The sequence below is a fragment of the Paroedura picta genome, chromosome 4 (genome assembly GCF_049243985.1).
Source record: "Paroedura picta isolate Pp20150507F chromosome 4, Ppicta_v3.0, whole genome shotgun sequence".
Taxonomy (NCBI): Eukaryota; Metazoa; Chordata; class Lepidosauria; order Squamata; family Gekkonidae; genus Paroedura; species Paroedura picta.
The window spans coordinates 36,388,146-36,415,811 of record NC_135372.1 but is presented as its reverse complement, the minus strand read 5'-3'; the positions used below and the strand labels follow the sequence as shown (position 1 = coordinate 36,415,811).

The 27,666-nt window shown below is 43.3% G+C and overlaps 2 protein-coding genes across 2 annotated transcripts; both read right to left on the bottom strand.

Annotated features, from left to right (window-relative positions):
* Positions 1–332: 332 nt before the first annotated feature.
* On the bottom strand, positions 333–8,295 carry LOC143834717 (vomeronasal type-2 receptor 26-like). Its single transcript, XM_077331395.1, has 5 exons — positions 7,927–8,295; positions 5,601–6,449; positions 3,772–3,990; positions 2,157–2,283; positions 333–1,252 (listed from the first exon to the last, which is right to left on the bottom strand). Exons 1-5 carry the CDS (start codon positions 8,293–8,295, stop codon positions 333–335), a joined length of 2,484 nt encoding a protein of 827 aa, XP_077187510.1.
* Positions 8,296–9,824: 1,529 nt separating this feature from the next.
* On the bottom strand, positions 9,825–25,839 carry LOC143834716 (extracellular calcium-sensing receptor-like). The gene is made up of 7 exons (XM_077331394.1): positions 25,625–25,839; positions 24,170–24,461; positions 21,574–22,422; positions 18,543–18,761; positions 15,366–15,492; positions 13,174–13,496; positions 9,825–9,924 (listed from the first exon to the last, which is right to left on the bottom strand). The coding sequence occupies exons 1-7, from the start codon at positions 25,837–25,839 to the stop codon at positions 9,898–9,900; spliced, it is 2,052 nt and encodes a 683-aa protein (XP_077187509.1). The 3' UTR covers positions 9,825–9,897.
* Positions 25,840–27,666: the final 1,827 nt, after the last annotated feature.

Sequence of the window (27,666 nt, the reverse complement as noted above, 5' to 3'; positions counted from 1 at the left end):
CTTAGAGGATTAGAGCAGCAACAATGGTATTCCACAAAAATAGGCCGGTGGTTACATGAGGTTCATAAGGACAATAAAGAAAACTTCACTGAATAGCATAGGGAAACTTCAATTGAAGGTTATAGGGTGGTGCTGGAGATGCAGAAATGAGTGGGAGGGTTAGAAACAGTGGTCATTAGTGCTATCTATGTTTGTTTAATTAAGGTTTCTTTATGTATGAAAAATTCTCTTCAGGTTTTTTAGTTCAGTTTTAAAAATATAAATTCTTTCGGCATTTTAAGCATTTGCATGATAAGCTGTAAAGAATTGAAACAGGAACAAGCAGGGAATATTCAAACGTTTGTGTTCCTGTTTTGCTTGTTCCTTAGGAGGTGATCTCTGCTATTGAGATCAGGCCTCAGAAAAATTATGTAGCATTTGGGAAGAAAGATGCAGCCCAGGAGACCAGCACCAGAGGCCAGGATGGAGAAGACCTCCACGGCCACCATAGCCTTCCCTTGAGTGCTCAGGTAGGTGGGCATGAAGGAGACCCACACGCTGCAGAAGACCAGCATGCTGAAGGTGATGAACTTGGCTTCGTTAAAGCTGTCAGGTAATTTCCTGGCTAGGAAAGCCACCACGAAGCTAACCAGGGCCAGAAATCCCATGTATCCCAGGACTGTGTAAAACAGGACAACTGACCCTTCATTACACTCCACTATGATCTCCTTGGCCGAGGAATGGAAGTCCAAGTTGGGGAATGGGGGAGAGGTTCCTAGCCAAATTGTGCAGGTGATAACTTGGAGGAGGGGGCCTGCCAGGACAATGGAGTTGACCCCTTGTCTCCCTAACAGTTCTCTTGCCCTGTTTCCTGGCTTAGTGGCCATGAAGGCCACAACCACCAGGATCGTTTTGGCCAAGATGGACGAAATGGCAACAGTGAAGATTACAGTAAAAGCAATTTGCCTCAGAAGGCAGGTGACCCGCGTAGGTCGACCAATGAAGAGGAAGGAGGAGAGGAAGCAGAGCAAGAGGGAGATGAGGAGGACGTAGGTGAATTCTCTGTTGTTGGCTTTGACGATTGGTGTGTTTTGATGTTTAAAGACAGCTGTCAGGATCAGGGTTGTGATGAGTGAGAGTAAAAGAGCAAGAGAAGTCAGAACAATCCCTAGAATCTCTTGATAAGAGAGGAAGCTTATGCTCTTTGAGATACACTGGTCTTTGTTCTGGTTCGGATATTGATCTTTTGAACACGGGACACAGGACTCAGCATCTGGAACAAACAACCACTAATTAATTCCAGCATAACACACATAATATTTCAGTGGTACACAGTTGATCCTTTATCTAAGGAGGTGGAATGATACAGGGTTCAGCTAGTGGTTCTCATGCTTTGGGTCAAAGGCTGCAGGTAGATCACAGCTCTCTCAGAGGTGGTTCACAAGGCCAGGGTCGAGAAGGAGACAGGGAATCTGAGATAGGACCCTCAGTGGTAGGATTGAATTTCCTGCTGGGAAATAAAGCTTGTTACACAATAATGCTGTTATCAAATACATAGTGTGGTTTGCTGTTAACTTATGAACATGTTAATTTGAGGAGGGGGGGGGGAAAGCAGCATGAAGTGACACTCCATGTGAGTCCCAAAAATGAGTAGGAGTTAGCATTCAGCTTGGCTTAGGTGGAAAAATATTTTTTAAACCCAAAGAAATGGCCCCAAAAGAAAACAACTTTTTCAGCTTTTGTTTGGGAATAACAGCTACACAGATCAGCTGATAGTTCCCTTTGCATGTAGCTGCTAGAGGTGTCTCCCAGCTTTGTACAGAGTCTGGAGGAGGCTTCTCTGGGGGGGGGGGTTAAACTCCCATCTAGTAAAAGCTCTCCCATTTGGATCTTCAAGTGGTGGGAAGATCCTTCTCAGCCCAATGTACAACTAGTAGATTGATTATTTTTTGTGGGAGGGGGAGAGTATTAAATTTCCCTCTCCAACAAAAGAACATTTCATGGGCCCCGAATGAAAGCTGTATCTCCTTGTCTGGGATACACATTATAATCTGAAAAGCCAGGAAAGACAATTACTCCAGAGTGTAAACCTAAGCAGTATTTAAAGCCCTTGTGAGTCAATCAGTGTCCAGCAAATTTGACCCTTTAACTTGGGGTTTCAAGATGTGTTGAACTACCTGTATGGTTAGAAATTGTCCCTTCTGGACAAAGTTCACAGTCATAACAACAAGGTGGCTCTTGTTCTACGACTTTTCTGCTGTACCCTGGCGAGCAGCTCTCCACGCATCTGGAAGAGGGCAGCTTCTAAGGGAAAGAAAGATGACATGGTGAGATTCTCCAAATGAGTGGAGCTCTTTCCACATCCAGATGATTCTCCATGGAATTCTCTAGAGATGGACACAAACCAGGAAAATGCAGTGCGATTGATGGTTCATGGAGTACCCTGTTTGCAAACCACGGACCAATTTTAATCACCACAGGAACTTGCTCAGTTTGTGAGGTTCATGAGGTGGTTGAATAGCCCTCTGGAGACACCAAACATGTAGGGAATCTCTGGTTGACTCTCTTCTACTTGCCCTCCAGGTTTGGTGAGGATTAGATTCATGGGGTCTGAATTATGGCCCCTAAAGTATGTAGCCCCAGGATAGTGCTTTCTGGAGAAATTATTGCCTAACTTCCCCCAGAAAAAACTTTCCCTGGGGAACTTTTGTGAGGGAGCTGTAGTTTTGTCTCTGTAAATCAAATCCCCACAAAACTGGGTGGGTGAGCAGAAGAGAATTCTCTGGTGATCCTCTTTGAGATTAGTGCCTTCACAGGATCCATTTTGTAGGCCTGTCAGCCTTCTTAACCTGCACCTGCCAAAATAATTCAGAAGTGTAGAGAATGGGTCATGTGTAACCGTAGAGGCATAAAACTAAAAGTGGATGTCCAAATGATTCTCCCCTACCTGCTCCCCAAGATTGGTGCCTCTAGCTTTCCCATGCTCTGTTCTATACACTCCTGAACCTACACCTATCAAAATGACCACAACAATCATTTTAACTGGTGCAGGTTCAGAAGGTTCAGGAGTATATAGAATGGATTCTGTCAAATAGATTCTGTCAAGAATGGATTCTGTCAAGTATATAGAATGGATTCTGTCAAGTATATAGAATGGATTCTGTCATATCCAAGTTGCAGGGGATCTCCCCCGGATGCTCCTCTACATGCCCTCTAAGTTTTTGCTTGGAAATCAAGTAAATATTTTGAGTGAGAGGAGACAGTCTCTCTGGAAATGTCTCTGATTACAAACCTTGATGAACAGCTTGAAGGTTTATGGAATGTTCATGCCACTTGTACTGTCAAGAACATTTCTTTGCAAACTATGAAACGGACAAAATTCATCACGAACGTTAGTTCATGAGCCAGTTTGTGTCCATCCTTTGAGCTTTCATTGATGCTGTGAATATTGATACACTCATATTGCAACAGATCCTCCACAAAGTAGCTTTCTCCTGAGGTTCAGAAGAAAGACAGTTACCTTGACTTAGCCTGGAATGTTTTTCTTGCATTAAAGAATTATTGAAAAGGGTTTACCTTGGCATAGTGAAATGGCATAGTGGCTTTGTTGGATGGGAACTATATGCTTCTGGAGATCAATATCTTAATGTACCTTGCCTTTCATCTGTTCTACAAATGCAGTGTTGTTCTCCCAAAGAATAGTCTGTTCCATAAACCCAATCTTATTCTCCCAGTCTTATTCCTATCAGCAATTTCTCTACCATTGCCCAAGAATGTTGACTTCTTCCCCACCTGGGTAGCCCAAACAATCGCATCTGTGTGAATGGTGAAATCTTTGCCTGAGGGGGCCCGAGGATCCATCCTTCCAACTTTCACTTGAGCGGAAGATTGATTTGGGAAGAAAACCAAGTTCAGGATATCATAGCCAGCAGATCTCTCATAATTTTCACTGAAAAAGACTTCCTCGCCAGCAGTGTTGTTGAACTGGGTGCTCCTCAAAGAGGCCAGGATCTGAAATGAGAGAAATGCTAGGAAGGTGATGCGTCTACAATAGAGGATTCGCTGTTGAAGATGGTGGAACTTGCAGAGACGACTCAACTCACTTCTTTGGTTACAGAAAAGACAGTAACTTCATTGACAACCTTTACTGACATTTTGGATGAAAGGGAAAAACTACTGGATGATTTTGATAACTGGATCAAGGGAGGTGGAAAGACTATTTCATAGATTGGATTTGAGGATAGAGTGATTGCTTGAAAAAGCAAGAATATTTTCTGTTATAGCTTTTCAATAATCTTAGTGTGATCAAGTAATTTTACTATAAGTTTGTTTGAGCTGATTGTTAACTATATGCTTTGGAGAAAGCAGGCCGTACATGCAAAACAGACACCCCATAGCAAGTGTGACTCCTCCCTTACTTTCGTCAGCCTCACCTGGATTCTCTCTTCTGCAAAACTCTCACCTTGAGGAAACAATTGTGATTAGTTACCAAGGGAAACTCCGAGCTTCTGACTCCACTATCTCTCTCTCTCTCCAGCATTCACTCAAGGATGCTGATAAGCTGGATTTCATGGTGATGGGAAAGAAATCCTGTGGGAATGGTGGATGGGTTGATATGCCTTCTATACTAAAGTTCACTTGGTGATCTTACCTCATAGGGTTGTTGTGAGGAAAGCACACAGGGAGTGGTCTAGGGTTACCAGATCTAGGTTGGGAAACTCCTGGAGTTTGGGGGATTGAGCCTGCTGAGGACAGGGTACTTAGTGGGGTACCATGCTAAAGAGTCCACATTTTAAAACATCATTTTCTCCAGGGGAGATGATCTCAGTCTGGAGATGAGCCGTCAGGTGGGGGATTCCCAGGTCCTACCTGGAGGCTAGCATCCTTATGCCCAGGTCTGCTTTCTTCAGGAATGGCAAAATAAGAAATGAAAACCTGTAGAAAGGACCTGCATTGTAATATAAATGAGAACAATAAACATGAAATGATGCTTCTCAAACTTAGTCTTGGTGCTTGAGTATTCTCAACAGAATTCTTGCCAGAATGCAGTCCAGTATAATGATGTTTTCAAATTACTTTCCTCGGTGAGCAAGAATACAACTAACTTTAAGTTATTAACATATGTTCCAAATGTCCAAAAGGCAGTATCTATCTATCATATTTATTTATTTATTTATTTATTTATTTATTTATTTATTTATTTATTTATTTATTTATTTATTTATTTATTTTATTTAGATTTCTATACTGCCCATTTCTTTGCAGCTTTCAGGTAGAACCTTTTTATTCAGTTCTGTAGAAATGTCATTAGGACTGAGAAAACCTCTCCACTGGGGACCAAGCCTTGGCAGATCTTTGTGATCTCTTTGGAATATTTGGATCATATCTTAATGACTTAAAGTTAATTGTATCCTTCCTCACTGAAGAAAGCAATTTGGAAAAAAATCATTGCACTGAATTGTGTTCTGGCAAGAATGTTTCTCCCTCTCTATAGCTGAAGAAATGGCAAACCATGAAAGGAAGCTTAGTTTGTTTTGGATGGGTTAGCAGAACAACAACACTACTTAGATGACCTGCTCTGGGCTTTACGCAAGAGCTACATATCATAGGGAGTGTGTTACCTGCCATGGCTGAACATCCAGAAGCCTCTTGCCATTCCTTATCATTGCACATCTTGATCCAAATGGGTAGATGGCATGTAGGGCATATGCCATCAAATAGACAGCATTGTAAACACTATAGCTGTTTCCAGTCATGCTCATTTCGAATAGAGAAGGTGGGAGGTTCTCAATGTCCTCCTTCTCTATACAGTTATTAAGAATTGCTGGAATATCTTCTGTTGGTTTAAAGGAACATCTGAATACGAGCTTCCACCAGTCTTTAAGAAAGACATCACCCTGTGGGCGAAGTGGATCTAACGTCCGGAGAAAACTCTGGAATCCTGGCACATCACTTGTGTGGCCTCTGAAGGACAGGGCACCATGGAATGCTTCCACAGCCCTCCAGAAAAAGGAGGTGCCCACTGCAGCAAATTCCCACTGGCTTGTCACAATCCAGACCTTCTCAAGAGATGCTTTAGTCCTTATTCTGTATACTAAAAGGGGTCTCATTAAATTCCGTACGGCATTTGGGTCACCAGAGACAACTACAACTTTTGCCTTACTCTCCCTGACAGCTACTGCTAGACTGATATCATTATGTATACTTGTATAGAACACTGAGATTTCAGACAAGGTCCGTTTAGTGAATGCAACACAGATGTTGTTCTGGTCAAGCATTGGAGTTAGGGCTTGGAGGAAGTTTTCACCACTGTCATCATCTGGAGCAATAATCCCAATCCAGTTCCAGTGGAAATGAAGCAGCAAGCGGATTATCCCCAAATACTGGGATGCTTCACTGGGATCAATCCGGCAGAAGGAAGGAAATACGGTCCTCTCTTTCAAAAAAGGATAGAATGAGCCATAACCAAGCTGTTTGGAGGAAGGAAGACTTTTAGTTGAAATACAGATTTCTCATTGTTCTACAGTTATGTTCGGAGCTTCACAAAAATCAGGGCTGTAAAAATCATTTTTCTAAATCATTTTGATTACTTTCAGAGACTGCCTCTGCCTGAGATCTCTGGTCAAGATCCTCTGCCCATATATACAGGTGAGATACTCTCACTCACGCATGGGGTGCCACCGTAATATTTGCTGTGGTGATCAGTGCAGTTCTCAATTCCTTGGTTCAAAAATTTTGAAAAGAAGGGATATGGTAAGGTGGGGATTTAGAGGCACTGGAGTTCACTGCACAGTAGTATTTGGGCAGCTCTGCAGCTATCACTGAAGGTGCCACATCAAAGGATATCTAAAAACAAGAGGCTGCAGTGACTTTCTCCAAAAGAGTACAGACTGGCTTGACTGAAAAGTAAGAGAAGTATATTCAAGTATTGCTCTGAAGCAACAGAACAAAGTTTGAGTCTAGTAGTACTGTTAACATAAAGGTGGTAACAGTACCTTTAAAACCAACAAAGTTTAATTTTGAGTATAAGTTTTCATGTGCAGACTGACTAGATTGAAGAGCCACAGAAGTACATCTAAACTTCCATGTCAAAATCATAAGGCCATTCTCATCAAGCAAATTCTACAGACCAGTATAGTCCAGGATAACTCAAGGTCATCAAATTGAGGAAACTAAGTTGGATCAGCCTTGGCTAGAACTTGGATAGCAGACCAATACCGAGGACCAGGGTCACCGCACTGAAGAAGGCAATGGCAAACCACTTCTGCTGGTCTCTCACCTAGAAATCGCCACTAGGTTGCCAGAATTCAGCTGTGACTTTATGGCACTTTCTATCACCCATGTTGGTGGGAATCAGATGTGCACTATGAGTAGTTCTTGTGTTATTTTTTGTTGTTGCCTGATCCAGGTTCTCTGTGGCTGTTTTGGGGCTGTCATGGGGAAGTTTGGTGGTCTATAGAAGGCAGCCATAATGGATGCCAGGAATTTGAGCATCCAGTTCCAGGGCCCTAATCTTAGCCCTGCTGCTTCCCTCATCCTGACAGAAAATTCCTTTCTCAGTCAATCTATAGAAGTCAGCTTGATCCTCCCCTTCATCCTAAGTGCTCAGGGCAGCTTACGTGGTTCTTCCCATTCTTGGTTCCTCCTCACAGTAAGAACCCTGCAAGGTAAGTGAGGCTGAGAGGAACTGGCCCTAAATCAACCAGTGTGCCTCACGGCAGAGTGGGGACTGGAACCCACATCACATGGATCTTCATCTGACATTCAAATGACCACAAAGTATACATTTATATAAATACATTTATATAATCAAAGCCAATAAATTACTGAAGGTCCTACTTCTCCATTTTCACCTGTTCTCTGTCAAACCCTATGGCCTCCCCTACATGTCCCTGCCATTCCCTGCCAGACACACAAACCTTTATCCCCATCAAAACGTCCTCTTACTTGTGGGATCTTGAAGAGGCCTAGGAGGGAGGCCATCTGCATGGAGATCGTGGGGTAGAGACTTCCAATGATGGGGAACAGCTTCTCCTGCCTGCTGCACCTGTAGTTAGGGACCATCTGACCCCCTGTGGACAAAAAGGACAGGCCTGCCTGGTAGGTCATCCTGGCAAAGTTAGTGTCCTCAAAGATTCGGAAGCCCAAGGTGATATTGGGGAGGAGGGATGGGTCCTTGTTGATCTCATTGATAGCAAACACAAGGGCCAGGATGTGTTGATAGTTTTTGGCCACCTGGCTGCAATAAGAAGTATAGGACACTGGCCAGTGGCAAATAAAGACTGTCATGGAAAACCTTCTGGTTACACTCACCATCTACTACAGCATCCTGCTTCTGAGAGAGCCTTCAGGAAGGATACCCACATGGAAGACAAAGACAATACCTCTTTCCTTCTATTGCCCACCCCACCATCTGTCATTCAGGGTTCTACTTAGCCATCATGGTCTAGAATTTTATAGAACATTATATTTAGACCTCCCATGTTTGCAATGGGGCACTAATAAATAAATTGTCCCAGTGATAAACTCTGTACCAGATTTCTGAATCCATAAAAAGGCATTTAAACCAAGGAGTATTCAATAACAATGTTAATAAAATCGGTTTTATGTGTGGTCTGTCTCACAATTCATGTCAATTTATCTGCTACATTACATAGTTTGATTTGGGGGGATTTCCATCTTTTTATAACTCCACTTATCTGGAGCAGTAACTCAATTTCTTCTGAGTGTCCACTTAAAAGTACTTCACTGATCTTCTGGTGTTTTGTCCAGAATCACTACACATGGATTAGATGATAAATGACTGAAAAGCTGTCCATATCATCATGTTCATCTCATTCACATATCATAGTCCTTTCCAGATTCTCAGAATCAAGCCCAAACCATTGTGCAGTTCTGCCTCCTTGGACCTGACATCATCAAACACTAAATGTACATAAGAAGACTAAAGAAGCCCTGCTGGATAAGACTACTGGTTCATCTAATCCAGCATCTGGTCTCACAGAGTGACCAACCAGATTCTCCAACAGAGCATAGAGGCCAAGGCCTTCCCCTGATGTTGCCTCTTGGCGCTGGATTTGGAGGTTGCACTCAGCCACCATAGTTAGAAACTACAGATAGATATATCTTCTGTTAATCTGTCTAATCTCCTTTTACAGCTGTCTATGCTTACAGCGCACCCTGATTCTGGCAGCAAATTCAACATTTTAATCACTTTCTGTGTAAAGTATTTCATTTTGCTCTTCCACTGCTTGAAACAGGTGCCTGTAGAAGTTTCAGTGGAATTTGTTGCTCTGATTGAAAGCACACCAATGCAGACCCTTCCTGACAAAACCTACCGTCCAGGATGGGTAGTCCAGGGGAGTTTTTCAAAAGATGCATGTATAATTGTAGTCTTGAGGTGGGGCAAAATCCCACCAACCAGGAGGTCTCCTGGCCTGTGATATTCTTCTTGGAGCTCAAAGGGTCTGGTCATGAGGCACTTGGTCCTCAGAGTCCTGTTTACAGCCTGAGGCAAGAGCCAAGAGAAGAGCAGCACCCACATCAGTACCATTTTCATGCAATCCTCTCTCCTAGATCAGGAACAACTGCAGCAGAACTTGAATCGAAGTCAACCATGTGGACTTTCAGTGGTTGGGAGGAAGCATGTGATATCATTGCTCACTCCAAACCCCTTTGAAACACCCGGTCTATATGAAATGCTTAATACAAAATATGTTTTGAGCCGATCTGGATGTTGTTTATTTTGAGCTTGGTAGATAGAAAGCACGAGCAGTTCCATAAGAATTACTGAGATTTTGCTAATTTCAGAGGAGAGAGATAATCACCTAAATAGCCCTGGGCTGTATTTGCACTTCAGTCAAAGACAAATGTGTTTGTGTAACTCTGTTTCTCCATGGGGCAGACAGAGGGATGGATTTAGGCTGCCAGATTCTGAACTTGGCCCTGCAAAAACAAAAATGACAAAGTGTTTGTCCAAATTTGATGGTTAGATTCAAGCCTAATACTTAAAGACTAACACGATCATTGAGCCAGGAACTAGGGTTGCAAGTTTCCCATTGGGGGTGGCTCATCTGGAAGTAATGTCTGTCTTCTCTAAGGATTGTCAGAAACTCTATGCTTTTATCATAAACATTCCAGTGATTACAAGAGAGATCTCTGTATCTGTCTCCACCCGTTCCCATTTCCCTCTTCTCCTACTGATTGCACAGTTGGACTTGTCTCCTAAATATTGTTGGAAGAGCATTTAACACTGCAATGATGCACAACCTATTAAAAAGTGGCTAAATGTTCATTTAGGAACTAATATACTTGATAGGAAAGTGGGAAGAGAAAGATACGTCCCTCAGGTCATCTTTAATTGAGAAAGGATAAGACTGAATGTTGGGGAAGGCACTGGCAAACCACCTCATATTGAGTCTGCCATGAAAACGCTAGAGGGCATCACCCCAAGGGTCAGACATGACCCGTTGCTTGCACAGGGGATATCTTTACCTTAAGACTGAATGTGGCAGTTCTGAGAAGAGAGAAATTGCCCTAAGAGTAGCAATCTGGAGACAGACCATGAATGACCCTTAACAGGAAAGAAGGTGCTGTCCTTGCTATCCTAAATCATTGTCTTCTTGCTGCTCCCTTCAAAGTCTTCTTCTTTGTGCACCTCGTCTTTTCTAAGACTTGTTCTCAAAATCTAGTGTACAAAGTCCACAAGATACATCTTTCAAACCTTTCTCGAGAAAATGTTTTGGTGGGGTCTACAAACCAGCTCACAGGCCTTTGTTCATAATGTGTTGGCATTCATTATTCATGAACTGAAATGTCCACTATAGTTTGTGAACTGGAGTCTGGCCATGAGCATCCACGAAGTTTTAAGGTAGGATCATGAGGAGCAAGATCCACCAAACTCCTGCCCACAAAACCACCAAAATATAAGAAAGCCATCACAAGATTGATACAGCTGAGTCACAGGGGCAGGCTGCTCCAATGGCTCAGAAGTTTGGGAAACAAAACCATTGAATCTGCTCCCATTACTTCTGGTTAAAGGGGCCATCCTGGCTACCCATTTCTTGGAGTGACAGAATTAAAACTGAATATTCTGTCCTGGACTCACATAAGAAATCAAACTTCTATAATAAAAATTGTTGAGGCACTAATTAAGGCACTTAACTCCTCTAATAGTCAAATATTCTGGAAACACTTAAAGCCCTGAGCAACAACATAAATAATTCAGCACATTTAACTGAGGCCTCCAAATAGGTAGACCATTTTTCGATTGTAGGCAAACTCTATGCCTAATATTTGGCTACTAAACTTTAAAAAATGGACTGTAGACAATAACATCATAGGGCCTGAGCATGCTGGTTTTAGAAAGTGGTGTTTGATGCTATGGCGGTATCCTTTCTCATTAAGAAATGTATAAAACTTAAGAGGGGCAAATTATTCGCCGCATTAATTGACTTAAAAACAGCATTTGACAATATTCCAAGGGAGAGGCTCTGGTCCAAATTAACCAACCTGGGAATCTACCATCTTCTGTATAATTTAAAACAACTACATAGGACAGGCAGTTATAGAAACTTGTGGTACACTTCTAGAAAATCTCTGCATGTCTTTCTGCTTCAACATTCCAGTATGACCTCCTTGGCCCAGGAATGGAAATCTAAGTTGGAGAGTGGGAGAGAGTTTCAGGCCAACTCTCTGCATTTCAAGATCTTCAACTGAGACATGGGATGCTCTTATTATGGCTATGAATGTCTTTTGGGCATTAAACAGTAGTGAGAAAATATTGGGCAAGCACTGTCATTCTAAAGAGTTTTTATCTTTCATATTTGATTCCCCAACAAAAATTGGCTGAAGTTTCAGGAGGTCCTGACATTTGTTGAAAGTGTGGAAGGCAAAGGGATCCTTCACTCAGCTATAGTGGGAAGCTGCTTAAATAATGCTGGACTGCTGTTTATAATGAAACTGATGTTATTTTGCAACGTACTTTTAATTGTCCACCAAATATCGACTTACTGAATGACTACCCCAGTCATCTGAATTTGGCTCAAAAGTGTTTATTCTCTCAGGGGGTTAGAACAGTGACAATGGTATCAGCATGGAAACAGGAAGGTGCTTACATTAAGTATGGACTGCATGGACAAATGACTTGTGTGCATGTGGAATGGTTGGTCTGCTCCTAAATTTGCAGGCATTTGGAAATTACATGAGTTGTATTGGAATAGCCTTAAAGGCTATCAGAATGTGCAGCTATAGCTTCCAAAATCTGTATAAAAGATAGTTCTCTTTATTGAGAATTTGGAAAAGTATAGCATTGTGAAACTTTCCTTCAGTGTGGTAGGGTGGTGCTAGAGATACAGAAATTAAGTTAGAGGGCTAGAGACAGTAGTGGTTTATGATTATGTTTGTAAGGTTTCTTTATATATACAATGAACCTATAGCTATATAGTTGTAATGTTTACCTTTTTGAGTTGAATTAAGCAAAGTATATATATAAGATTCCCTTTCGAGATCTCTAGTTGAATTTCTGAACATTTAGACATTTTAACCACCTCCATGTGGAACTATAATGAATTGAAACTTTGAACAAGTAGAGAATATTCAAAAATTTAGGTTCCTAGTTTTCTTTTTCCTTAGGAGGTGATCTCTGCTATTGAGATCAGGCCTCAGAAAAATTATGTAGCATTTGGGAACAAAGATGCAGCCCAGGAGACCAGCACCAGAGGCCAGGATGGAGAAGACCTCCACGGCCACCATAGCCTTCCCTTTAGTACTCATGTAGGTAGGCATGAAGGAGACCCACACGCTGCAGAAGACCAGCATGCTGAAGGTGATAAACTTAGCTTCGTTAAAACTGTCAGGCAGTTTCCTGGCTAGGAAAGCCACCACGACGCTGACCAGGGCCAGAAATCCCATGTATCCCAGGACTGTGTAAAACAAGATGACTGACCCCTCCTTACACTCCACTATGATCTCCTTGGCTAAGGAATGGAAGTCCAAGTTGGGGAAGGGGGGAGAGGTTCCAAGCCAAATTGCGCAGGTGATAACTTGGAGGAGGGGGCCTGCCAGGACAATGGAGTTGACCCCTTGTCTCCCCAACAGTTCCCTTGCCTTATTTCCTGGCTTAGTGGCCATGAAAGCCACAACCACCATGACAGTTTTTGCCAGGATGGATGAAATGGCAACAGAAAAGCTTACAGTAAAAGCAATTTGTCTCAGAAAGCAGGTAACCCTCGTAGGTTGACCAATAAAGAGGAAGGAGGAGAGGAAGGAGAGTAGGATGGAGATGAGCAGGACATAGGTGAGTTCTCTGTTGTTGGCTTTGACGATTGGTGTGTCTCTGTGTTTTATGACTGCTGCCAGAACCAGAGTTGTGATGAGAGAGTGTAAAAGAGTAAAAGAAGCCAAAACAATTCCCAGACATTCTTGATAGGAAAGGAAGCTTATGCTTTTGGAGATACATTGGCCTTTCTTCTTGTTTGGATATTGATCTTCTGAACATGGGACACAGCACTCAGCATCTGGAACAAACAACCCCTAATTAATTCATTCCAGCACAGTTCAACAATGTGTATTATTCAGTTGAGCCTTTATCCAAGAATATGGAATGATACAGGGTCCAGCTAGTGGTTCTCATGCTCTGGGTCAGAGGCTGTAGGTAGATTACAGCTTTCTCACAAGTGGGTCACAAGGCCAATATATAAAATTTATTGTACCAATTGCCTTGGAAAGGTTCTGCTTTTCTCAGGAGTGAGAAGGGGCAGGAAGATCCGTTCCAGCTCCTAGCATAGCCTGATTGATTGATTATTTATTACGGTCATTGACCAGCATCAAAGGATCTACAGACTACATACATTATCACAGCATTTTAACAGGACACTCGGCATCAGGGAGTTAACAAAGGCACAAAACATTAATACAGCCTTTTGACAGTCAGGTCACCTAGCATAGCCTGCAGATGCCTTCTGCTGCCTGAAGGTTTAAAGAACCCCCAGGCAGCAGAAGAATTTGTAGCCAGGTGTTAATTATTCAATTTGATGAGCTACAAGTAACAGGCCTGGGCAGGGGAAATGGACACCTGGGGCTGGGAAATGCCTTCTCCACTCCAAGCCAGCAACTTGCCTGGCTTGAACTGGCTCCAAGGCATTAAAATGGATCGGTCCCTTTAACTGCCTAGGAGCCTTGGACTCAGACTTAATTGGAGTGGAAAAGGGAAAATGCCCTCTCCACTCCAATAAAGTATGATTGGCCCCTTTAACTGAATTTCAGTTCACTCCAAGTTGCATGACATTCCTGTTAAACTGAGAAGTCAAGTGGAATTGAGTGAACTAGGACTCTCAGACATGAAGTTATCTTGGTCCTTATAAATGCCCCAGAATCAAAAAATCGGGGCATTCCTGAACATTTTCTTAATCCCTAGAGTCAATCTAAAAGTGCAAATTGCCTTTGATGTCCCTTTGTTTCTACTTTTGCAACTTTGTTGAGAAATCTACATAAGAAATGTATGATAAAGACAAACAATTCATACCTCAAAGGTTCAAAACTAAACATAACAGAAAGAAGTTCTAGAAAAGAATTATCCAGATTATCTCCCCAAACTGAACTGAGTACTCAAAAAAGAAATTTCCCTCCCAAAATAATCATTTTTTTCTTTATATGTATTGTGGGGGGTCATCAGTGGTCATGTCAGGGATGAACATTGTATGAACCCCTTAAGAAAGCTGTACCTCCTTATCTAAGTATACATTATCATCTGAAACGGAGGGCATAAGTTGATTCCACCTGAGTCTAAACCTAAGTGGGGTTTACAGCCCATGTGAGTCAATCAGTGACCCATTATGCACGGGACAGAATGCCCAAAGTGGTGGCGACAAGGATTTGGAGAAAATCCCCGATTATGCCTGATGTCGCCGCCATCCAGGGCCCAGCCTGGCCCAGGGCCACGGAAGGCCCGCGTTCCTGATACTGTGGACACCTGCAAGGGCTGGGGTGGGCCGGCGCTGTGCATAATTACTAGCACTGGGCCTTTTGGCCCGCCTGGCCCAGACCTACGGTGTCCCTTTAGGGACACCACATGCCCCTGTGTGCTCTGCGGAGCCACGGAGCCGGCAGAGGCATTCCCCTGCCCCCATCAATGCATGTGCAGGGGGCCCGGGAGCCCCACTCCCCCTGGCCCCTCCCCACCTCCCCCCTCCCGGCCGCTGCTTACCCCTCTGGCCACGGCGCAAAGCACATGTTTGCGTACTATGCTGGGCAGCCCCACATGTCCCACCCCCTGTGCGTTCACGGGGAACGGTGGGGCATCGTGCCCCACTGCAATGGCAGCATAAAGGATCAGTGTCAAGCAACTTTGATCTGTTAAATTAGGGTTTCAAGATATGTTGAACTACCTGTATGGTTAGAAATTGTCCCTTCTGGACAAAGTCCACAGTCATAACAGCAAGGTGGCTCTTCTTCTATAACTTTCCTGCTGTACCCTGGCAAGCAGCTCTCCACGCACCTGGAAGAGGGCAGCTTCTAAGGGGAAGAAAGAAGAGCTAGTGAGAATTTCCAAACGAGCGAGGCCATTTCCACATCGTGATGATTCTCTATGGTTCTCTATCAATGTGTACAATGTGTACAGACCAAAAGAATGCACTTTGGTTGATGGTTCATGGCCTGCCTTATTTGAAAACCATAGACAGTCAAACTGTCTTAATCACCTCAGGATCTAGTTCATTTTGTGAGATTCATGAAGTGATAGAATGGCCCCCTGGTGTTCTGGGGACACCAAAAATGTAGGGGATTGCTGGCTGACTCTCTTCTACTTGCCCTCCACGTTTGGTGACGATTAGATTTGTGGGAGAAAGCGAAGAGGAACTAAAGAGCCTGTTGATGCGGGTGAAGGAGGAGAGTGCAAAAGTTGGCTTGAAACTCAACATCAAGAAAACAAAGATCATGGCATCCGGCCCTCTCAATTCCTGGCAAATAGAGGGGGAAGAAATGGAGGTAGTAACAGATTTTTGTTTTCCTGGGCTCCAAGATCACTGCAGATGGGGACTGCAGCAAAGAAATTAAAAGACGCTTGCTCCTGGGGAGGAAAGCTATGGCAAATCCAGACAGCATCCTAAAAAGCAGAGACATCACCCTGCCAACTAAAGTGCGTCTAGTCAAGGCTACGGTATTCCCAGTTGCAATGTATGGCTGTGAAAGATGGAACGTAAGGAAGGCCAAGCATCAAAGAATTGAGGCTTTTGAACTCTGGTGCTGGAGAAGACTCTTGCGAGTCCCTTGGACTGCAAGGCGAACAACCCGGTGAGTCCTAGAGGAGATCAGACCTGACTGAACCTTAGAAGGCCAGATCCTGAAGATGAAACTGAAATACTTTGGCCACCTTATGAGAAGGATGGACTCCCTGGAGAAGAGCCTAATGCTGGGAGCGATTGAGGGCAAAAGGAGAAGGGGATGACAGAGAATGAGGTTGCTGGATGGAGTCACTGAAGCAGTAGGTGCAAACTTAAATGGACTCCGGGGAATGGTACAGGACAGGAAGGCCTGTAGGATCATTGTCCATGGAGTCGCGATGGGTCATACACGACTTCGCACCTAACAACAACAGATTTGTGGGGTATGAATTATGTCCCCCAAAGCAGGTAGCCCCAGTATAGTGTTTTCTGGAGAAATTACTGTCTGTGCTTACTCTTAAAAAAATTCTTGGGGGCAACTTTGGGAGGGGACTTTAACCAATAAATTGACTCCACACCAAACTAGGTGGCCAAGTAGAAGAGAGTTCTCTGACAGACCTTTGAGAGATTGGTGCCTCTGGATTACATGGAATTCATTTTATAGACTTCTGAACCTGTAGCTGCCAATATGATTCAGGAGATTCAGAAGTTTAGAATGAGTCATGTGCACACTAGAGGCACGAAACTTCCAGGAGAACTTGAGATGATTCTTTTCTACCATCCCTCCAGGAATGGTATCTCTAGCTTGCATACAATTGTTCAATGTACTCCTGACTCAAAATGACACAGCAATCATTTTAACAGGTGCCGGTTTGGAAGGTGAGATTTCCAAATAAGTATGGTTCCATCTGCACCTTCATTATTCTCCCTGGATTTCCTAATGATGGGCACAAATTGGAGAAATGTAGTTGGCTTCATGGTTCATGGCACACCATGATCACAAACAAATGACCATCACCAACTTTTAAATTGCCTCAGGAATTGGATCCGTTCTTGAGGTTCATGAAGTGGTAGAATGGACCCCCAGTGTGCTGGAAGTACCAATCTCTCAGTGGATCATGGGTACCTTACTTCTACTTTTTCAACTTTGGTGAGGTTTAGATTAATGGGGGCTGAATTCTATCTCCCAAAGTAGGTAACCCTGGTAAATTGCATTCTGGGGGAACTTCTATGGGGAGCTGTAAGTCAGATTTTCTAAATCCAATCGTTACCACACTGGGAGTGTAGGGCAGAGTGAGCTGCAGATCTCATACAAGTTTGGTCTCTCTAGTTTTCACAGACTCCATTCTATTCACTACTGAACGTACACCTGTCAAAATGATTCAGGGAGTTAAGGAATTTAGAGAACGGATCATGTGCAAGCTAGAGGCACCAAACCTCCAGGGGATTTTCAGATAACTCTCCTCTATCTGGTCTTCAAGATTTGTGTTTCTAGCTTGCACAGGATCTGCTCAATAAACCCCTGAACCTGCACTTGTTAAAATGCCCACAACAATCATTCTAACAGGTGCAGATTCAGAAAGTTCAGGAGTATATAGAATGATTCTGTCAAGCTAGAGGCATCAAAGCTGCAGGTTACCTCCCCTGGATGCTTCTCTATATGCCCTCCAAGTTGTTGCTTGGAAATTAGATATATATATTTTGAGAGACAATCTGTCTGGAAATGTCTCTGCTCACAAACTGGTACAAACCTTGATGAACAGCTTGAAAGTTTGTGGAAAGCTCATGCCATTTGACCTGCCAAGAACTTAACTTTGCACACCATGAACCTATCAAAAGTCAACATGAACCTTACTTCAGGAGCTGATTCCTGCCCAGCCCTCAAGCTCTCATTGCTGCTGTAAATGAAAATGCACTCATATTGCACCAAAGTCTTCACAATGTAGTTTTCCCCACCGTTTTTTAAAATGTATTTATATTGATTTTTATACCACCCCTCACCACAGACCATCTCATGGCGGTTTACAGTATAAAATCAATAAAAATACAATATAAAACACCATAAAACCTCTTAATCATACAAATAAAAAATGGAAGCCAATCAACAGTTATCTTGACTCAGCCTGGAATGACTTTCTTGCATTAAAGTACTACTGAAAAGGGTTTTCTTTGGCATGGTCCAATGGATTGCGAGTTTAGCAGGATCACATCTTTCTAGGAAATGTGTATGTTTTACTACAATCACTAGAATAGAACTTCAGGTGGTGGAACTATGCCATTCTGGAGACCAACATCTGCACAAAGTTGGCCTTTCATCTTTTTTATAAAAGCAATCATATTCTCCAAAAGGTTCTATCAGCAAATTTCCCTACCATTACCCAAGAATGTTGACTTCTTCCCCACCTGGGTAGCCCAAACAACTGCATCTGTGTGAATGGTGAAATCTTTGCCTGGGGGGGCCCGGGGATCCATCCTTCCAACTTTCACTTGAGCTGAAGATTGATTTGGGAAGAAAATCACGTTCAGGATATCATAGCCAGCTGATCTCTCATCATTTTCACTGAAAAAGACTTCCTCGCCAGCAGTGTTGTTGAACTGGATGCTCTTCAAAGAGGCCAGGATCTGAAAGGAAAGAAATGCGAAAAAGATGATGGATCTACAATAGAGAACTGGCTGTTGAAGATGTTGAACTTGCAGAGATGGATAAATTTACTTCTTTGGTTAAAGGAAATACAAAAACTTTATTCCTAACCTTTATTGATTTTTTTAAATAAAAAGGAATGATGATTTGAAGGGTTTGATTTGTGGTTTTGGGGATGAAGGAAGGAGAAAGACTATTTCATAGATAGGATCTGATGGTAAAACGAGAGACTGCTAAGAGATTTAAAAAGCAAAAATTTCAGTTATAACTTTGCAATAATCTTATAATAAATCTGCAATTTATTATACGTTTTTTTGGGCTACCTGGTTATTACCACTAGCAAGGCTTGTTGTATGTTTTGGTGACTGTGGTTATAGAGCTCCCATTCCCTCCATCATCAGGCCCCCTCCTTATACCCTCCTCCCTCCTCCAACTGCATGTCTTGCCCCTACCCACTTGTAAAACCTTCTATCGCCTAAGCTCACAGCAGTCTGACCACCTGCAGCCTTTTCCCTGGCAATGACAGTGTGTGTAGCTGGGAAAATTGCTAGCAAGAGAGTGGTCAAGGGGAGGGGTTGAGAGCAATGGGTCTCTGCTGGAGCCCTAGCAGCTGCCCTTCCTCAGGTTCTGCTTACACCAGCACCCACTATTAGGTGCCCTTCCTCAAGGGTGGTTAAGGACTCAACTACCCTAGACAATTATGCTGGGCATGAGCTAGCGGATGCAACAGCATAGAATTCTTGCTTCACAGATTTCACTGCCATCTCATAGACTTTCATAAGCATCCTATAAGATGTTCTTGAAGCTTCATCGAAAATCTTCCTCCAAACTTGCTCTATATATCTCAGTTCCCATTTTCTCTTGTGAAGCTCCTCTGAGTACCAGGGAGCCCATTTCGGGAAGGGGTGGAGAAGTTGTCAGGTAGTGATCCCATTGATGGCGGCCAACCCCCAGTTATTCCAGTCATTAACCAGCTCATCTAGTGAAGGTATCAGGTCCCTCAGAGCATTCAGGAATCCATCTAGATCTATATGTCTCCACAGGCAGATCCAAATATGCCCACCGCCCACATGGGGAGGAGATGGTATACCAAGTCAGGACTTCAGGGCATTGTGATCTTACTGTGGCACAACATTCGTCTCTATCAGATCTACATTCACTTCAACCCAAAGATCAAGTCCAGGGTTTGACCTGCCTCACTGACATGACCGAAAATCTAGGAACGATGATGGCTGTATAATGAAAGTTTATTCAAAGTTCAATAAGTTTTCTGTGTATAAAGTAACAGTAAGGCTTCATCAGAATGGGGTCCAGATTCTCACTCTTGTTTTCTGTGATAATTTCCTTTTCACCAGTGACAAAGCTCCTGTAACTCGCTCTACACTGGCCTGCCTTTGGGCTTGATCACGGCTACACCTTGGAGGGCACATATCCAGCCAGTGCTGAGGCAGCTGCATTGGCTACCGGTTATCTTCCGGATCAGGTTCAAGGTTTGGGTTTTGACCTTCATGGCCATCCGTGGTCTCGGCCCAGTGTATATGAGGGACCGCCTATCGCCCTACACCCCCCGCAGGGCCTTACGCTCTGCGGGGGCTAACCTATTGGTCATTCCCGGTCCCAAGGAAGCTCGCCTGGCCTGTACCAGGGCCAGGGCCTTTTCAGTCCTGGCCCCAACCTGGTAGAATGAGCTCCCGGAAGAGCTGCGGGCCCTGCGGGAATTGTCATCATTCCACAGGGCCTGCAAGACCCTCATGGTCTTCCGCCAGGCTTTCGGTTGAGGCTGGGCTGCAAGAAGATCTAGCCCCCCTCACAAATGTGACGGTTGCGCCTGTCACCTTCCCCCTCCCTTTCCTTTCTTAGTGGGTGTGAAATTGGGTTAGCTATATTGAATTTTGCCGCCATTCTTGTCTTAACTTTTGTATTAATTGTACTATGTTTTATTGTGCTTCTATTGTTTTAGGGGATTGGTTTTTATGCGACCCACCTTGAGCCTCCGGGGGGAGGCGGGATATAAATTAAATAATAATAATAATAATAATAATAATAATAATAATGATGATGATGATGATGATGATGATGATGATGATACAGAATTTTACATATTATAATGGGACCAGCAACAAACTGTGAAAGGAACTAGTGCTGCCATGGATGACATTGGGTCTGGGCCAATTCTGGAGGGTGGCAGCTCTATGTGGACATTAAAGCCCCCCAGAGCTAACACTCTGGGGTACTAAAGTGCCCAAGTGGCCACCACCAACTCCCCCTCCTCTTCAGATATTCCCTATGCTTGCTGCATAAGATGACTTCACATACATCTTATGCAACAATTCGATTCGCACAATTTTCCCCAATAGTTTTTGCCAAGACAACACAGCATTGTACCTACATCACAACTTTATAACATCACTTCCTCCACAACACCAGGGAATTCATAGCCTGGGCATTCCTTTCTCTCCAGGTAAGTTCCTCCCCCCAGTCCTGTACTCTCCTAGAAAGGAGAGCTTAAGAGAAGGGAGAGATTGCCTAGCTTGGGAGAATGAGGGCCCTGGGTTGTCTCTGGCATTGGACAAAGAAATAGTTATAACAGCAACTGATGCCACTTTTTCCTCCCAAGGAAAACAACCTGTAGCGGCTGTTCCTTCTTTTCTATGGCTGAAGAAATGGTAGGTCATGAAAGGCAAGATTAGTTTGTTTTGGAGGGGTCAGTAGTAGACTGACACTTCTTGACTGATATGCTCTAGGCTGGCCATCTCTTGACACAAAAGCTACGTAGCATAGCGAGGATATTACCTCCCATGGCTGGACATCCAGAAGCCTCTTGCCATTCCCCATCATTGCACGTCTTGATCCAAAAGGGTAGATGGCATGTAGAGCATGTGCCATCAAATAGACAGCATTGTAAACGTTATAGCTGTTTCCGGTCATGCTCATTTCAAACAAAGAGGCTGGGAGATTCTCAAGGTCCTCATTCACTGTACACTTCTTAATGATCCTAGGAATAGCATTCAGTTTTTTAAAGGAACATTGGAATACAAGTTCCCACCACGCTTTAAGAAAGATGTCTCCCTGGGGGTGAAGTGGATCTAAAGTCTGGAGAAAACTCTTGAATCCTGGCACGTCACCTGCATGGCCTCTGAAGGACAGGGCACCATGGAAGAACTCCACAGATCTCTGGAGAAAGGCGGTGCCTGCTGCAGCAAATTCCCACTGGCTTGTCACAATCCAGACCTTCTCGAGAGATGTCTTAGTCTTTTTTTTGTATCTAAGAAGCAGCAGCATTAAATTCCGTATGGCATTTGAGTCGCCAGAAACAACTACAACTTTGGCCTTACTTGCCTTGACAGCTGTCGTTAGACTGTCATCATTATACATATCGGTATAGAACACTGAGATTTCAGACAAGGTCCGTTTAGTGAATGCAACACAGATGTCGTTCTGGTCAAGCATTGGCGTTAGGGCTTGGAGGAAGTTTTCACCACTGTCATCATCCGGAGCAACAATCCCAATCCAGTTCCAGTGGAAATGAAGCAGCAAGCGGATTATCCACAAATACTGGGGGACTTCACTGGGATCAATCCGGTAGAATGACGTAAATAGGGTCCTCTCTTTTAAAACAGGATTGAATGAGCTGTAACCAAGCTGGTGGAAGGAAAGAAGAGTTTTAGCTGAAATACAGATTTTTTCCAGTGTTCTACAGTTATCTTCAGAAAAAAATCAGAGTCCAATAGCACCTTTGTTGGTCTTAAAGGTGCTTTGTTGTTGTTAGGTGCGAAGTCGTGTCCGATCCATTGCTACCCCATGGACAATGATCCTCCAGGCCTTCCTGCCCTCTACCATTCCTCAAAGTCCATTTAAGTTTGCACCAACTTAAAGAAGCTACTGGATTCTGATTTTATTGTGCTACTTAAGACCAATACGGCTACCAAATTGAAGTTATCTTCAGAGTTTCACAACATTTAGGGCTGTGGAGGGAATCCCTTGTCCTGGTGACTGGATTTTCCTTTTCTTCTTCAAGAAATAATTTCTGTTGCTATATCTTGCTGTTTCTGGGCCCATTCAGAAGGCTCTGGGCTCAGCAATGCAGCCAACTGGGCCATAAACTGCTCCCGAGAAAGAGAAATAAAGAAACACTGTGTGTTGACATGTATGTGTCCATATCTGCCACTTCAAAAATCTTACCCAGAACTCAACAATTCCTCTCCTTTGTATATAGCCCACCAGCATCTAAACAATGCATTTGCTATCTTTCCAGACAGAAGTCAATGTATGGCTGAGCTAGTGTAGAAGTGGTGATAGTGCCTCTGAGCATTGATGAGAATTTGAATGAGCCTGTTGCAATCTCCTTCCTGACATTTAAGCCCTCCTGGAGGACTCTTCCCAAAAAAAGTGCTTCTATAGAAATAGCTCATTGCTCAGAGAACAATCTCATTGGCTTGAAGGAACTTCAGTGAACTGGTTAGGTTCAAATGGAACCCATCCCAGGCAATAACATATTCCAATTGTAGATCAAGATGTTCGTCTTCCAGTAGCAGTAGAAAAAGGCAAGAGAAGTAGCTTGTTGTGGCAAGGTTGTTAGGACCTCCTTTGGTGTGCACTAGAAGGACTGTGTCTGCAAACCTCCACTTGTTATTTCTGGTACTCTTTAAGCAAGGATGGTTAGACCAGGGACCCTGCCCAGAAATCTTTGCATATCAGAAATAGGTCAGCCTCATCCAAGGGAATTACTGACTATCACAGGAGTGTTGCAATTTGTCTGCACAAATAAAAGGTCCAGGCCATTAACTGTTCCCTCATCCTGAGGCAATGTGGACCAAGGAGGCATCAGTAACTGACCGTTAGCTAATCCCTCTCAATGATGCTCCCATTGACAAGGTGGCTCTGCCACACCCAGAGCACCCATTCAGATCAGAATATTGCAGGCCTGAGAAATTTCCCTTTTTATTACCTTAAACTGGAGGTTTCCCAGTAATACAATCAAAGGTTCTATGTTAAAGACTAGCTCACTCACAAGGTCTCAATTACTTTGTCTCATGCCAGTAACTAATCACCCAAACCTGGCCCCAGAATACATTTTGGCTGTTTGTACCAATGTTCCATCCCCTGTCTGTGTGTGTAGATTTGATCTGATGCTCAGCTGGCATAATTCGCTGGTATGCATCATAGAAGAGTGGAGATTGGAACCCAGAACACTCTGATCCTTGTCTGACATTCTAACTAGCTTTGGCTTTAAATTTAAATCGTTCTCAAAGCAAATATATAACTGATGAAGGTCCTGTTTCTCTACTCTCACATGTCCTTCAGCAAGCTCCATGGACTCCCCTACCTGTTCATGCCACTCCTCAACCTCAAACACACACTTCTATGCCCATCAGAAGTGTCCTCTTACTTGTGGGATCTTGAAGAGGCCCAAGAGGGAGGCCATCTGCATGGAGATCCTGGAGTTGAGACTTCCAATGACTGAGAGCAACTTCTCCTGTCTGCTGCACCTGTAGTTAGGGACCATCTGACCCCTTGTGGACAGAAAGGACAGGCCTGCCTGGTAGGTCATTCTGGCAAACTTAGTGTCCTCAACGATTCGGAAGCCCAGGGTGATGTTGGGGAGAAGGGACGGGTCTTTGTTGATCTCATTGACAGCAAAAACAAGGGCCAGAATTTGCTGGTAGTTTTTGGCCACTGGGCTGCAATAAGAGGTACAAGAGATAGACCAGGGGCAATATAAGGAGTGAAATGGAAGACCTTCTGGTTGTACTCACCATCTACTACAGCACCCTGTTTCTGAGAGAGCTTTCAGGATACCCACATGGAAGATGTAAAGACAATACCCCTTTCTAGTCTTCACCCTTCTCAGCATCTGTCAATCAGGGATAGACTGTCTCCAACCACAGCAGTTCTATTAAAGTATCATGGCTTAGAAGTTGATTCAACATTCTTTTTATAGCTCCAATGGTTTCCTTGGGGCCATAATAACTAAACTGTCCCAAAGATAATCTCTGTGGCTATCACATTTCTTAATCCATTAAAAGGCATTTGAACCAAGGATTATTCAAGAACAATGTCAGTAAACTCAGTTTTTTGTGCGATCTGTCTCACAATCCATGTCAATTTATCTGCTACATTACACACTTTGATTGGGGGGGGGTTCCATCTTTTTATAGTTCCGCTTATCTTGAGTAGTAACCCAATTTTCTCTCGGTGTCCAAATATAAGTAATTAACAGCCTCGCTGATCTTTTGGGGCTTTAGCCAGGATCACTACACATGAATCAAATGATCAACTAATTGAAAGTTGTCATCAACTTCATGTTAATCCCATTCACATGTCAAAGTCCTTTCCAGATTCTCATAATCAAACCCATGCTATTGTGTAATTCTGTCTCCTTCGACCTGACCTCATTGAACACTAGATGCACATAAGAACATAAAAAGAGCCCTGCCAAATAAAATTAGTGGTCCATCTAGCCCAGCATTTGGTCTCACAGAGTGACCAACAAGTTTCTTTGGAGGACCAACAACAGGATATAGAGGCCAAGGCCTTCCTGATGATGCCTCCTGGCACTGGGGTTAAGAGACTGACTGCCTCTGAACGTGGAGGTTGCCCTCAGTCACCAGTAACCACTGATAGACGTATCTTCTGCAAATCTAACCAACCCACTTTTAAAGCTGTCTATGCCTGTGTCCATCACTGCATCCTCTGGCAGCAATTCCACAATTTAATCACTTTCTGTGTAAAGTATTTCCTTTTGCCCTTTTGCTGCTTAACGCAGGTGACTGTAGAAGTTCCGGTGGAATTTCCTGTCTGGATTGAAAGCACACCAACCCAGAGCCCTCCTGGCAAAACTTACCGTGCAGGATGGGTGTTCCAGGGAGGTTTTTCAAAAGACCCATGTATAACTGTAGTCTTGAGATGAGGCAACATCCCACCAACAATGCAGTCTCCTGGCCTGTAATATTCTTCTTGGAGCTCAAAGGGCCTGGTCAGGAGGCACTTGGTCCTCAGTGTCCTGTGGACAGCCTGAGGCAAGAGCCAAGAGAAGAGAAGCACCCACATCAGTACCATTTTCATGCAATTTTCCCTCGGGATAAGCAACCAAATGACTGCACAGAACCTGAATCACAGTCACCTGTGTGGACTTTTGGATGGGAGGGAAGAGCATACGGTGTTAATGTACTCCTTGCCCACCCCAAACTCTTTGGAAGCACTCAGTCTAATAGAAACCAACATGTTTTGATCTGATCTGGATGGTGTTTATTTTGAGCTTGGTAGATTGGTAGATAGATAGTACCAGGAGCTCCCTAAGAATTACTGAGATTTCGCTAATTTCAGAGGAGATAATCACCTCTCAATAGCCCTGGGCTTTATTTGTACCTCACGCAGAGATAAATGTGTTTGTGTAACTCTGTGTTTCTCAGTGGGGCAGACTGACTCAGGGGGTTGGACTCAGACTGCAAGATTCTGAACTTGGGCCTGTGTGAAGCTTACTAGCAAAATCCAAAATGGCATCCAGGGATGGTCCAAAGCATTTATCCCAATTTGATGGCTAAATTAGAGCCTAATACTTTAAAAAAACCCAACTAGATCATTGTAGTATAAGCTGACGAAAGTCAACACCCCTTCTTGAGATCTAATGTATAAAGGTCACCAGATATATTTTGTTATGTAGACTTTCAAACTGTTCTCGAGAAAATGGCTTGGGGAGTGTACCAACCTTCTCACAAGTCTTTGTTTATGATGAACTTAAATGTTCATGAATTTAAGTGTCCACTGTAGTTTCTGAACTGCGGCCTTTCAATTACATCTCACAATTTTAATTCCCTTCAGCAGTAGCAACAGAAGAAGAAGAGTTGGTTTTTATATGCTACTTAACCACGAGTCTCAAAACAGCTTAACAATTGCCTTCCCTTTCCTCTTCCCACAACAGACACCCTGGGTGGTATGTGAGGCTGAGAGAGCCCTGATGTTACTGCTTGGTCAAAGCAGTTTTCTCAGTGCTGTGGCGAGCCCAAGGTCACCCAGGCTGGCTGCATGTGGGGGAGCAGGGAATCAAACCCGGCTCACCAGATTAGAATCTGCTGCTCTTAACCATTATACCAAGCTGGTATAGTTTGTTGTTCTGCTTTATTGTTGGTATTTGACCCTCATAAGATTGACTGAAGTTTCAAAAGGTCTTGACATTTGTTGAAAGCATGGGAAGGTAAAGGGATCTTTTCCTCACCTATAGTGGACCTGTCTAGTTGCTTAAAAAATACAGACTAGTGTCCTGAAAATTATTTTGCAATATACTTTTCATGGTCCACCAAAGATCTACTTCTTGAATGACTTTCCTGCTATTCTGAATTTGGCTCAAAACTGTTTATTATCTCAGCTGGTTAGAGTACTGACAAAGATATTGACACAAACATGAAAGGTCCTGTTGGTGCCATCTTTGGGACTGTGTTTACATGAAGTATGGTTCCCATGGACATTGAACAGCAGCTACCTGTGGATCTGGAAAGGATGGTCTATTACTTAAATGTGTGGATATCTGGAAATTATATGCCTTGCAGCAGAATAACATTACAGGCTAACTGGAAGTGCAACAACAACACTGGAATTTGTATGGATAATGGTTGTATTGATGAAAAGTTTGGAAAAGCATGACAATGTGAAATTTCAGTTTAGGGTTATAGTGTGATAATGAAGACACAGAAATTAATTAGAGGGCTAAAGACAGTCATCGGTAGTGTTATTCAGGAACATTTAAGTAAACTTTCTATATGTTAGGCAATGACCTCGGTATAGTTGTGATGTTTACCTTTCTTATGTTTTTAATGCTCAAACTTTAGTCATTTTAACAGCCTGTATGTGAAGCAATAATGAACTGAAACAAGAACAAGCAGATTACAT

What these genes read in the sequence shown, in the direction of transcription:
- LOC143834716 (XM_077331394.1), bottom strand. Translation starts at nt 25,839, where the DNA reads ATGGTACTGATGTGGGTGCTTCTCTTCTCTTGGCTCTTGCCTCAGGCT. An exon ending in TGGAACACCCATCCTGCACG is followed by an intron (nt 24,462 to 25,624) that starts GTAAGTTTTGCC and finishes CTCTTATTGCAG; the next exon opens with CCCAGTGGCCAAAAACTACC. An exon ending in TGGATGTCCAGCCATGGGAG is followed by an intron (nt 18,762 to 21,573) that starts GTAATATCCTCG and finishes CTTTCCTTTCAG; the next exon opens with ATCCTGGCCTCTTTGAAGAG.
- LOC143834717 (XM_077331395.1), bottom strand. Translation starts at nt 8,295, where the DNA reads ATGGTGAGTGTAACCAGAAGGTTTTCCATGACAGTCTTTATTTGCCAC. An exon ending in TGGATGTTCAGCCATGGCAG is followed by an intron (nt 3,991 to 5,600) that starts GTAACACACTCC and finishes CTCTCATTTCAG; the next exon opens with ATCCTGGCCTCTTTGAGGAG. An exon ending in CGATTGTTTGGGCTACCCAG is followed by an intron (nt 2,284 to 3,771) that starts GTGGGGAAGAAG and finishes TCTTTCCCTTAG; the next exon opens with AAGCTGCCCTCTTCCAGATG.